This window comes from Ptychodera flava, chromosome 5 (assembly GCF_041260155.1).
Source record: "Ptychodera flava strain L36383 chromosome 5, AS_Pfla_20210202, whole genome shotgun sequence".
Classification (NCBI taxonomy): Eukaryota; Metazoa; Hemichordata; class Enteropneusta; family Ptychoderidae; genus Ptychodera; species Ptychodera flava.
The window spans coordinates 11378611-11393000 of NC_091932.1; the positions used below are offsets into that span (position 1 = coordinate 11378611).

Below are 14390 nucleotides of genomic sequence, written 5' to 3' on the forward strand. Positions count from 1 at the left end.
AGTTATGTTCTGGGATGGTCAATTGACCCGAGACCCTATAAACCCTGACCCCTGGTGACCTATGATAGCATGCTGGGCTTCACTTGGTTGAAAGGGTAAATATAGGTCATCTTGTTCTGCTGGATGAAAGATACTACATCAACTGCTGATCTGACAAGAGCAAAGGTACCGGTATGGTAGACATCCAGCACTCTGTACTGTGAATGTAAACAATATGGCAGGAATATTACAGATAAGCAAATCTGTGAAAGCATTGATCATTGCAATATGAGCATTGCAAATAGTAGTATGGTTTGCAGAGGCTTTTTCTTCATTGGGTCATGAAAAGCTATGGTGAGCAAATTTACTATTGGAGGATTAACAAAGTTGACGTAGTCCGTAACAACATCGTAACAGTTGAGCATTACATGTTGTGACAACTCTGTCATTTCTGAAGTGCAGGTAGATATATGGTTTACAGATGAGTGCCTGTACAGAGAGATTGCATAAATAAACTGACACATGTATGAACATGTACAGGTAGTTTTGTAACAGTCTGTGAAAGAAGGTGTGTGAATTGGAACAGTGATATCTCACAATAAACATTACATGAAGGTCATATGGCCTTGTAATAATGCATACCTGACTCATGTCTACAAGCTGTTATTAGTTCTTACTGACCTTTTCTCATAATGAATTTTATATATATATATATATATATATATATATATATATATATATATATACCCCCTGTGGAAAATTACAGAGCTCGATGCTGAAAGCAGAGCATTATACATATACATATATATAATATATATATTAATTTATATATATTTATTAATTTATGTGTATTTATTTATTTATTTATTTCTTCTCTATGTCTTCCCTGAGAAAGAAGTTGTACCTTCACGGCTACTTGGACACAAACAATAAAAGAACGATGTGCACTTGGAAGTTTTTTCCAAAACAATATCCAAATTATGAGAAAAAGCCAACTCAAAAAACAGGCTCCCATACATTATCATATCACTAACCTAGAGTACAATAATATTGCTGGAGTATGGAACCTTAGTGGTGGGTGGGCCTGAATAGAGAAGGAAATGACGGTGACGGAGACCAAAGGTACGCGTACCCTCAAGTGCCAGACAAGTATTTATCTTCAGCATATGACAATATTAATGCTTTGAAAATGAGACTCATGGTGCACAATGCCATTCAAATAAGTATGTCATTTCACCACAGAGTCGTAAATTTTATAGGTGTGGATGACCAGCGACAGGAAGCGGCCAGTGCAGTATACCAAACATGACAATATTGAGCTTTCCAGAAACTTCAGCTGCAAGTTCCTGGTTACAGGGCATTTTGTCACCGACATGAAAAGATCACAGGATGAAGCGAGAATAATATTGTATTTCTGGCCATAAATCACAATTATTGTACATTACTGGTGTGATGACAATGAATAGAATTTCCCCTGAACTATGAAGTGGCAACTTAACAAGACAAAGATATTCCAGGATGTAAAGGATACTGTAATATAGATGTGTCTGAGTGTTAAATATTCTTGTTCATGTAGTCTCATGTCACAAACGGGAAATGCTCTTCAAGTTAAGACATACTAAACTGTTTCTGGTCTTGTGCTGATGGAAATATTTCTTGAAAGTCTTTCATCAGTACTCTAGGCTCTAGACTACTCATTCAACAGAGGAAGTATGGGCGCTGGCCTTGAGCGAAAAACTACCACGTACAGAGTATCACCTACTGTAGGCATAGGAACTACAGTATGTACAGGTTTACGCTATTATGCGCCTTGAAATTGAAAGACTTGAACTTTTGCTCAAAATTTCCTCAGGCAAACTTTAAACCATTACCTTTCAAAATCAAGAATGAGCATAAAGCGTCACAAAATTTGTTAATTGAGTAATAAATTACCCAATATTTACTTGAAATTCAAAATGGCTGCTGTCCCTGTGTTAACTCTATGGTGAGAAATCCAATTTTTGACTGTCACGAAAATAAGTCGGTGAAAACTTTATTTACCCCTTGGGCTTTAAAATAAGTTCAACAAGTGGTGGGCCAAGAAATTATTGTAAAAGTTTGTGAGTCCTAACATCAGTCTCAGAGTAAAATGTAACAATACGATAGACTGTGGTTTTAGACATGGAAAAGCCACTGAGGTTAACAGTAATCTCTTGGCATGACTGAACATATTTTGGATTTCAAGGAAAAAAGTAAGTAGTTGACACTTACAATCTCCTAGACAAAGTCTTGAATCCTTCTAGATTCACATTTCATAAGATCCTATTAAAACACAGAGATTCTAGAGTACAGTCTGTCAACACATTAAATCAATGACAACATCAAATCATGGTAATGCTGTGATTGACTTGTAGCCAATAACAATCCTACTCTGTGAATGACTGTGGTCAGGACACACCACTATTTCTTTTGTATTTTATGATCTCCACACAACAGGATATAACCCTGGAGCACCATCTATCATAGTAATTGACAGTACAATTGTATCTCTAGACAAGTAATGTCCTCATCAATGTCATTTACATGTAATTATTTGAGATATGGGAAACTAACTCATTATTTTGCTTCATTGAACTTCAGTCCATTTTCATCAATCTGTATGTGAAGGGCCTTGCTTATCACAATACTCATGAAAGGGCCCATAAATTTTGTTACTTTTAACAATTTTTGCTGTATTTTTGAACCATACACATGGATCAACTACAGTTTCTTGGTCTATCGGTACTTTCTATAGCACTTGGGAATATCAACACCACATCAGGACACTGGACACAAATCCCTTTACCAGTCACACAGTACATGCAAGAAAGTAAGGTTTTCTGATACACAATACAAATATGATTGTGATAACTGTGTGAAATTATTAATTCTGGCATAAAGTTACAATTAATATGATGATATTCATGGACCTAAAATTCCTGAACATTTATTTAATGCAGTTTGTCCTCAGTACAATCTCCTTTCTAGAACAAGTTCAAATCAGGTATAACAAGAAAACCTTGAGTTTTGACACAATTTAAGTCCAAAGATGTTCACTAAATCATCAATTGGTATATTCCATATTACTGTGCTGGTATGTTTACCTACATAAATGAGGAAAGTTTAACACTAATACGATGGGAACACATGTTTTCAGGATAAATGGAGGCCAGTTCACTTTATATATTACTAAAGTACCGTACAGTACAAGTAGGCTATATATTCAGGGTACTGCACATTTCACATAAACACATGCATTACATGAGATGTGCATTGTATGGGCTGTGACCTTTCAAAGAAGCCAAAGGTCGCACTGCACACCTGGGTGACAATGATGGGCTTTGTCTTGTTCCAATAACTTCCACTTTTTATTCCAACTGTATGAGAGCTGAATTGTGACACCACTAGACTTGACAATGAAGAAGCTGATCGTTGTTGTGCAAACACACTGTGTACACTGAGATCCACTTCATTCTTTGCTGGCAGCCTGTATAACCTACTGTGTGCAGTACTTTCTTGCTATATAATCAGTAACCAGCCTGTCTGGCATTTTGTAATCCTCTACTGACAACACCAAAATCATGATACATGACACACTTTGTACCACTGTAACACCTCAGTATCACCTTCCAAAGCTGCAGAGATTGAAATTTGTGGCACTTTCTTAATCAATTTATTGTTCCCCTTAATGCAAACTGGCTGACCTGTCAGTTATCACATCAGTTTTTTCACCCTTCCTCTAATCTGAAAAAAGTCTATAAACGTTCCCTACACAAAAACCAATTAGATGTTGATTGATAATCTGATAAAGAATGGCACACCTCACAAAAACACAGTTCTGGTGCGTGTTGCCGGTTTGTACCCTAATTACATTTTGACCTAGATAGAGCATTTTAGAATTATCTGAAATATTGAGAAATGAAAATGGCTAAAACACTGTGCTGCAGGTGTAATATCACAGAAAGTATGCATTCACAAGTTCTAGCCGCCAAATAATTCTATTAATAATTCACATACATTCACTGCATATTTTGACACATGGTGTTTTTAATGGAAATCTATTCATAAAGATCTGCATGTAGTTCTTTTTATATTAAACATGTATAAATACCATGTATTTTTAATGGTAGAAAACAAAGATATGCATTAATTCATGTATTGTCTCTGCGCTTCAATTTTATGAACTTACAGCACCAAAAAAAAATTCTCTGGTGCATAATATGGTACAGTATGAAAAAGGAATTCATCATACTAGTAAATACTGTATACTGCACTGGAACACTTGATATACAAGGACAAATTTGCAAGCGTGTGAACCTAACATATGTGAAAAGTGTAGTGTATGAGAGACCTCTATGAGTAGCCTACAGATTTATTTTCTGCTGCGCTGTGAATGCAGACCAGCTGTATGTGTAATTTCTGTTGCTATCCCGAGAAAAGTAAACTACCCTTTTTAATATCAGTGCACAGTTCATTCAGTTCACCTTTCACCATGCACTATGGATCAGGTCTCAAATTAATTCACAAATCAGAAAAGTTCAGGGGTCACCGTGATATGAAAAGGTTTCAAAATAAACATGGTGGTTGAAAATAATTATGTGACCTACATAGGGTTGTGTGTGTATGTCAATCACGAATGAAATAGGACACAGAATGATGCAAAATGCAAAGGGTGACCAAGTCCATGCAGGCCTTTCATTAAACAATATGTATGTAACGTTGATATTCAAACAATGCAATATGCACGTAGTTTGCTTATCTTTGCAATAATATAATAATTCATGATGGTAATAATTTATCCCTCTTCCCTTTAACCTTTTCACTTCCCCCAAACCATCGTCCGTCTAACAGCCCCAAAAATTTTCATCCACATATGGTGGCCGTGACTCTCTGGAATACTAATATGCAATTTCCCTCACACATGACATCTGTTATAACTGTAGCCTGTGAAAAAGGGTCTGCACACCTGGTGCTCCTCAGTGTTACAAAAAGTCCTCCGCTAGAATCTACACAACTGGACCATCCACAAGCTTAGATTGTTTGCTCCAAAAATATTACTGGTATCAATTAAATTAATTTGCACCTTGTTCCAGGTAAGATCAACTTTCTTCTTTTTAGACAACATGATCCTTCACATGGTACCTGTTGATCTTGAACTGACAATGAACTTGAAACCTACAGTCGAAAACAAGAAAACTCCCACATTTTTTGTGTAATATTTACAGTTGGAGAGGCAGTCGAGGAATAAAATTACAGGTAACAGTGCGTACTCAACAATTATTTATGGCTGTATGACTGTTGACATATTAAATATGGCTATGCTTGGGATACAACACTGTCACATACCTCGTTTACCTTTGATCTGACGCCACATTTCTCTCCACGGCCTCCATCAAGAATCCATACGGATACGGGTCGTAGAGCAGTCTAACAAAGGTTCAGCTCCTTACATGATGTCTGAGACACCTAATAGAACAAGTTACTCTAAATACCAGCAAAGAGGCCCACTAAATCATGCCCTAAATAACCAAACACTTTCAGCGACGGGACTAGAACCGCATTCAGCCTATTTTTTCACTTAATTCTGCTTCTGAAAGGGTAAAGGTCGACTGGGTCAGGGGTCAGGCGTTCAAAAATTCATGACCAGCAGCTGCACTGCATGAACAGTGACGAGGGGGAACTGACTACTGGATGGATGAGGGTGTTTTGTCGTTGACCTTGTACATATCTAGGTCAGGGTCAGTAGAAAGGGAGATCCAACAAAACAGATAAATAAACGGAGGTCAGTACTGACAGGTTTGTTTGTTGAACAAGTCATTTCTCTCGGCAGGGTGACTAACGAAACCCAGCTTAACAGGCTATCAATGAGTAGGTGTCTCTATTTACATATTATAATTCAGCGTTTATTTATATCTATATTGTTCAATGTGTTTCAGGAACCGTGCCCTGCTCAGCATTGTGATATTATGGCTGCTCAAGATCTTTGTGTCTTGTGTCTTGGCCGCCATCAAGAAGCTTCCAAATTCTGGATTGAATACATACCGGTATATGTAACATGGCCTTGAATATTGGCCTCCTTTTTTGCAACCCATGATGGCACCAGGTTGTTCAGCTGTATGGCATCACCCTCCATCATTACAGCTTGTCAATACCCAAACATATGTGACAAACTTAATAATATGCATATCATACAACAGTGATTAACCTGGGCGTGACTGTCTCATTGAAGTCAAATGACTCTTAACGCCCACATGTTCTCAACAATTGACTGTTTGTATAAACGCATATTATGACACTTTCAATGTTCAGATTCTATATATGTCAATGATTCACTGACTGACCTCAACATTCAACTGCAATTTGGGAATTCCAAACAACAGTGGAACCTTGCAAGTAGTATTGCTCACATGATATTTAGCAGCAACATTACGTTTCATCGGTCGTTGTTTTCACCAAATTGCTGATTATACTGAGATCTGTTTACACCAAACACTATCTCACATGTAATCAAGTCAACACTGAACACAAGGCTGACCTTCTGACTGTACTCATATAAGTCATGTCACATAAAGCTGTCCTGAATAGATATTTTTCAAAGCCCCAATGTAAAATGAAGCTCTCTGTTATTTTTTTTTGGTTTGTTTTGTTTTTACAAATTATAGTAAATACTATGCATACAATAGGGACAGTTATGTAGATTAATGTGAGACAATAATTTATGTATAACTTATTGTGAAAGTTTCACCCCTATACCAGAGTTCGCGGTTACGCAAAAAAGTGCGTATTATACGCACTGGATTTTTTTCGCACGCATTTTTCTGGAGGCAATGCGTTTGACTGTACGCAAAATATTGGAGTCCGTTGTGGGCGCTATTTTGTCAACGACGTTTTGTCTTGTCCATTGACTCACCCACCAAAATTGCAACAGTTATTCTCATGGCTTGAAATTGTAACACGTTGAGCTAAAATTATTTCCCCACAACTTTGCTTTGTTATTTCCGAGATTGCAACCCACCGACAACCACGTGGTGTCGCCTGAAATTGCAACATTTTGAGCGAATCAGTTTACAAAGGCGATGCCCTAACGTACGCAGCTGCCAATCATATTGATCGTTATGCAAATACGAGGCGTGAATGCATTACTCATTTGATCGAACGCACGTTTTCCTAGGGAATGTACCCTGGGGAATGTACCGATCTACTAACGTGCCTCGATAAAGTTCTCAACGCCACCAAATATCCAGATCGCGATTTGGATATCCGTGATTACGGCACACAGTCTTTTACGACACTCATCGCCCATGTTGGTGCTGATCGCGTTGAAGCTGGCCGGCCGACGGAAGCCCCTCAACCGCGGAGTGACGTCAGTAGGTGTAACGCATACGAGCAAGGTGAATGAAAAATCAGACGATACAGAAGACCGAATGATACAGAAGTTTTTTGGAAAAAGCATAACTAAAACTTATATCATTTATGTATATTGAAACTTTGAGTATGGCGCTGTGACGCAAAAATGACTTAAATACCCACAAGTACCCGGATGACCCGCGGTCGGACGTGATTTGCAAGCAGGGTTTATACTCAAATTAAACTGACTTTGCGTGCCAACGGACGCCCCAATTTCAGCGAATCTTGCCGTATTCTGATAAATGAATATGAAGAGCTATTTCTCATGTTCCGATTGTTATCCTGCATAGCTCTAGTGATTCCAGTTTCTTACGTGCCCTGCGAACGGGGATTCAGTTTCCAAAACAGTGTTGAGTGTTCTCACCGCACGACGTAATCAACTGGGCGATGAGAATGCCGATAATCTGATGCGTCACACTATGGAAGGGCCATCGGTTGCAGACTTTCGTTTTGACCGAGCAATAAAAATTTTCACTGTGCGAGACAATAGAAACCCCGTTATATTCTAGAGATACCTGTTTGAATTTTCCCTTCACGTGCAAATAGAAACTTCTCTTTGATATGATTTTCAAGTTTTACGACTGTTAGTTACGGTGTTACCGGTACTACAATACAAGAACTACGCGCTTTCACTGCAGTGTATGACGACGTGTGATGTGTTATCACAGTTTACTGTTTTGTGTATTTTTCATTCAGACTTGTTTCTCTGTATGATCAAGATTTCATGATGCTACATTTATTAAAAACGTCTCAATTATCGTGAAAAATTATTTCCTGTGTCAACCAAAATTAATTTGCCTCATTTTCGCCCTGGGTTGAATGCGGAAGTGGCGGCTGTTACGCATTCACATGACGACAATACGCATTTTTGCCAACCCTTTGCGTACGTGAAACGCATTGAAAAAAAATTGACCGCGAACACTGTATACAGGTACTAGGTTTGGGTTTCAATACTAATATTATTTTTCTAGCCTTGCCTGATTATTAATAACATGCATGAAAGAGCATTGAAACTGAACAGATGAACGTGTAGAGACATTGAAGGATGAACATGGGGCCCGGGGGCACCGACGTCCTTTGTGCCTCCTTACTGTTTATTATTTGCCATAAATGTGAAATCTGGCAAAAAGTCTAATTGTTTGGACATAAATGAAAGTTAATGTGAAAGTGAATCAAGAATAAGAGATGACACTCAATAGGATCAACAATATCTAAAACAGGAAACGGTGAACTTATATGATACAGAAGGGGAGAAAATTTAGCCACAAACTATTGTAATATAATGGACAATGGCTAAACCAAATTACTTAAACTGGATTGTTGGCATTGATTACACATGTATTTATTGTCCATCAAATAGAAAATAAATTTGGGCCATTGACTAAAAAAACATTTGCTTGTTACACTCACCACACTTGTACTAAGTATTTGGAGTGTACACCTATCTACAATACAATGATAAAAAGTTTGGACTCTGTAGGTCAACAGTGCATCTTTAATGTACGAGACCAAATAAGCTTACCCTCAAGTATGTAAAGGCCAAAAACAATATTTAATTTTGAATTATGTAGTGCAGGGAAGGACATAGAATATGGTGAAAAGCAAACTAAATATAAAAACTGAATATACAATTATATGGAAATGTTGTTTTACAGTCATGAGTATCTAGTGTGTGCCGAGAGACATATGTAAATTGGACAGTATCATCCTGACCAGAGTTTGTCTGAGTGGTTGTTTCCTTCTGATTTTCTGACACGGTGATAGGTACAAAATATTATGTTATTCACCATAGTTAAGCAACATAGCTTGCATTTTGTTCACAGTAGAACTGAGTTTTACATGTAAGATAACTTTCTCATAAACTGTAAATTCTGGCTTGTGGCAGCTCAAACGTCGCAATACTACATTTTTTGATATGATATGGAGTGACTTGCACACATATGCAATATGCAGTGACAGTCGATATATTCATAGTAAGAGTCTACTACATTCAAGCATAGTGATGTTGACAACTACATGCATGCCAGTGCACGATTTCAAAGTAGCCAGGAGGAAATTCTAATAGTCTTTAGTGGAAATAGGCCCTATAGGTATTAAACCACAGTGAAACAAACAACATTAGTTATCGTGACCTTGCTAAAGTGCAATCTCGGATCATGTATGATCTGATGATCATGCCAAATTACCATGTCGGATTATGCCGTGATTCTGAAGTGCGCGTAAATCGGTCAACATAAGCACACATAGACTCTCGCCAGTCGCTTGTACTGCTTGGTCTCGCGTAGCTTTCGGTATTTATACAAGCTCGTGCCTTCGGCACTCGACCTTGCGCCTTCGGCGCTCGATCGCCTACGTTGGATTACTACGCAAGTGACTCCGGATCCGGTCAAAAGAAGGCACGAGGACTGTCGACAGTCTAAAGCACACACTGTCTTCAACAATGATGCTTCGGCGCTCGATCGCCTACGTTGGATTACTACCGCAAGTGACTCCGGATCCGGTCAAAAGAAGGCACGAGGACTGTCGACAGTCTAAAGCACACACTGTCTTCAACAATGATGCTTCGGCGCTCGATCGCCTACGTTGGATTACTACCGCAAGTGACTCCGGATCCGGTCAAAAGAAGGCACGAGGACTGTCGACAGTCTAAAGCACACACTGTCTTCAACAATGATGTCAAAATCAATGCACAACTGTCGAAATTACCCAAAATAAGCAACAGAAAAACTTAAAGTTATTGCTGTGTCGAAAGGACAGTACATCAACATAAAACGACGCTAGTTTGTTATGACATGGAGGTAGAAGGACAGAGCGAATTCTCTCGCTCTCACCCAGCTATTACTAACGGGCCGCCGGTGGGATTGCCTCGCTAAAGCAATGGATTCGCCGGTAACGAAGGAGCGTTTCGTGCCAAAAAAATACATGACAGCAACAAAAATACAATCACCGCGAACTTCATATTTACAAAACATCATCAAATAAATGCTAAAAGCTTCAAAACGTCAAAATTCGCACAAGACCGAGAAGAAACAGACAGCGTCCGTTTGATTTTTCAAAGTCCTTGCCAGGAGCTGGTCTTTGCAAAACAACGCTAACTTGTTATATGCGCATGCGCATATTAAGGAGAGAGACCCATTTGATTTCGGGGGGGGGGGGGGGGGGTATGCAGGAAGTGGGTATGGGAACTTTTTTTGTCAGAGAGACAGCATTTTTTTAATTTCAACTGTCACACCTGCATCAATTTTTTTTATCAAATGGAGTAGCAGTGCAATTTTTCAAATTTAAGCCAGTGTTTCACATATCACAGGATGGTTTTATATATTCATTTTACATTCCAACGAATGAAAACAAAATGGAAAGTCTAGTATATATACAACTTTAAATTATAGAACACTTTTTTGGCAAATCAACAGTGATCAGTGCTATACCTGCTTTTCTTTATGACAGTCAATTCCTTTTAAGTTCTCAGGGGAGATGTTATCTTTTGTGGTCAGAGAAACAAGGCTCACACATTGTATTTCATTATATTTGTTGTTCCTCAATTTTTCTTTGACAACTTGTAATCTTTCTAACATATTTATGTTGAGAGAATAATATATTGGTTTTTACACTAGTTTATGACTCCTGTCTTGTGTTTTCAATTTTCACAATGTACAGAAGTCAAATAGTCCCATCTAGATATTGCCTGTACCATTGAAATATTGCAACAGAAATCCAGAAATATGATTTCTTGAGTCAGAAAAGGGAAGGAAAACATCGAGTGCACTGAGGTGTAAAGTAGTGAATGCTTATATCATAAGTGCTGGGAAAAAAACACATGAGAATTGCTTGTGGTAAAAACATTTGCGCTGCCTATGGCAGCATGCTAGCAAAGAACACATGAGAATGAATTTCAAAATTTTGCTCATTTCAACTGCATTATGACAATTCCTTTTTATTTATTTCTGTCTGTTATGAGAATTTTTTTTCTCAAGCCATTACAGGCTTATTTTTTTTCTTTTATTTCACCTGGTGACAATTTTTTTCTCAAAATCCTCCATACCCCCCCCCCCACAAATCAAGTGGTTCTCCCCTAAGTGAGTCCCTGACCTATGCGGGCCAGTGGATTAGGCCTACTTCCTCAGTAGAACTGATATGCCTGCCGGTACCGTCATTCTTCAGTCGATCAAAGGCGCCTTTCGTACCAAAAAATACACGACAGCCGCAAAAGTGCATCACTGTCAACGTCATAACTATAGAATATATTGAAAAGCACAGTGAAACGTTCACAAAGTAAAAAATGTGCCCACACCGAGAAACAAGATGGCGTCCGATTCGATTCTCAACTCAGATTTTGTCCTAGAGTTGTGCGCATGCGCAGACGGTAGCTTTAACGAAAGCGAGTCAAAATCAAGTAAATATAAAATAAAAATGGATAAAAATATTGTTTAAAAATAATACAAGGCATGTATCACCAAATTTTGAACATTTCTGACGGCATTTCAACTATACGAATACCCATGCCAAACATCACAATAATCAAATCAGTGGTTTTGAGGAAAAATTGAAAATAGTGGTTTTCACAAAAAAGCTAAAAAAGTGACTTTAAAATGATTCAATCAAAAAAAGAAAAAAGACCGTTTGAGATACATGCCAAAGTGACCACCAGACCAAATTTCAGAAAAGTTACTGAAGCGTTTCTGAGATACCTGCGTCCACAGCATACGGCCCACTGTATGCAACAACAGAGCCGCGTCATCACATTAGTACTTTGGGCCAAAGGCCCAAAGGATGAAAAATGACTTTCACATTTGCCAACACAGGTCCAGTCAATGACAATAGTTTGGCAACTGCACTAGCCGTACGACTGCACAAACCCGTAAACTGTGATCACTCAACTGTGCGATAGTTGAAATAATTACAAAATGATTAATTAACATTCAGAAGAAGATGAATATTGCATCACAATAATGATTAATTCATCCTTCTTGTTATTGCTTTTTTTCAATTCAAATTGACCATCTCATCAATATACTCCACTGGAGACTTTCTCTCCTAAAAAGAATATGATATGATCAACACATTACATCACAATATACGCTATGACATGTACCTGTCCTGAATAGTCAGCAAGTCAACAATATTGCCACCTGGTCATAAAAGATATCTGCAGTCTGATATTTCAACTTTGTTTTTATTTAATATTTATTTTACTTTCTGGTTAAACTGACACACTATTGTTTCATCTTTCAGTTCAAACACTACCGCTATTTACCATACAGTAAAACAATTTCCTGCAATATTGCAGAATTTATGTCCCTTCTTTGGCTGCAATAATTGTAGCAGTGGGTCACTCCCATCTGTCCGGATGATGGTTTAGGTCTATAAAATTGCTCAAAGTCTCCGTGACTATGGAAAATGTGATTCAGATAAGCACTGCAGAGTTTGGCAATGAATTCACACATACATACAGGGTAGGTGGCTACAAATATCTAGTGCATGTGTGGTGCTAGTACATGTACCTCTCACATAGAATATGGCAGATACTCTGCAGATGTTCAAAATGAAAAGATATTGTCCAACAATGGAGCAAAGTAATACAGCACAACTTTCATGAGGCTGTGGACAGTGCATCAGAAGTTTGTGTTCCACTTATACAGTAGATCTTGTTATTTTGGCGTACATGTTATCCAGCAATACCCTGGTACAGGTATAGAGCAGTTCATTACAACAATTACTGCTGCTAATTTCCCTCATAATCTTTGAGTGAGAGCAGTTACTGGTGTGTTGCCAATTATTAAAGACATACACAATGTACTGGAATTACCGTACATTATAAGTAATTTCACAAAGTCCCCATCATCAGTAATTTCACAAATACTCCATTAATGTAAGCTCATCACAATTTTCATGCAATAACTTTTTCACAATAGGATGACCGTGTTCAATTGAATCCAACCAGTGCACTGACAAAAGGCCTCAGTTGATTCCCTCAGTTGGTATTAAACTGCTGTTAACATGTAGGAAATTACAATAACTGATAGTCCAATACTTGGGTTTCTTTGATGATTAAAATATTCTCTAATTACTGCTGGATCAATGCACTTTACATAATACCTGGATTTTGGGACTTTGCAAGGATATATGTAAAATGGAAGTTTACTTACTGCATGCGACCTCAAATGGTAATCAGATGAATTCTGAAAGGTGGACGGGAGTTGACGGTATCAAGAAAGATGCTGACCTCGTCAGCTTTGTATGCACATACATGTATTTACACATATAACATTATCTTTTTCCTTCATTCGCTTTATCTTCCCTTCTGGAAAATTATAATTTGGTCCTGCACTATTACACTCTATGGTTTTGGTCTCCCCATTTTCCAGGTGAGACAGGGGTGGGCGCGTGGGTTAAAAATGTACCACAAAATCATATATGGATCACAATGACATACATTCTAAACACAAATTCAGCAACATAAATGAATAAATATGATAAGATCCTACAAATCTTCAAGACACAACTTGCTTACACTGTGTAAACAGCCTTCTGTAATTTGTACGCATTTATCTACCTGGTCAAGTAGCCCAGAAGAACAATATACAACTGTAAATCTTTTACCTAACAGTGTTCAATAACCGCAGTAAAGTTTATGAAAATCTCTGCTTTGTAGATAACCGTTGATGTGTGGTAACACCCACCTCCTTGAGGGTTACAATTCACCAGTTTTGCACCAATCTGAATAGCATGCATTGTCTGATGTTTTGAAACTTCAGTTTGCAGTGCTCTTTAAAGATATTTTAAGACACACTCTGATCATTACAGGCTGTAAAATTCCACTACAAAAATCTGAAAGTTTCCATGTAGAGTATGTGGCAAGACAGCAGAAATACATATGAATACACCTGACCATACATGTAGATGTGACACAAATGCAAGGTTACATCTTTACATGTAACAGGAGTGTAAGTAACATAGACTGTACAGTGTTTACTGTTCATGACAAG

At 37.9% G+C, this 14390-nt stretch overlaps 1 protein-coding gene across 6 annotated transcripts in view; it reads right to left on the minus strand.

Moving 5' to 3' along the window:
• LOC139133006 (phosphatase and actin regulator 1-like) overlaps positions 1-14390 on the minus strand; it is a 98511-nt gene that overhangs the window by 44634 nt on the left and 39487 nt on the right. The window contains exon 1 of one of the 6 annotated variants that reach the window (XM_070699351.1): positions 5344-5583. The exons of the other annotated variants lie outside the window; for them this stretch is intronic. Coding sequence (XP_070555452.1) covers positions 5344-5371 — 28 coding nt within the window. The 5' untranslated portion in view covers positions 5372-5583. Of the gene's footprint in view, positions 1-5343; positions 5584-14390 lie in introns of those variants that run through there. 6 annotated transcript variants of the gene reach the window in all.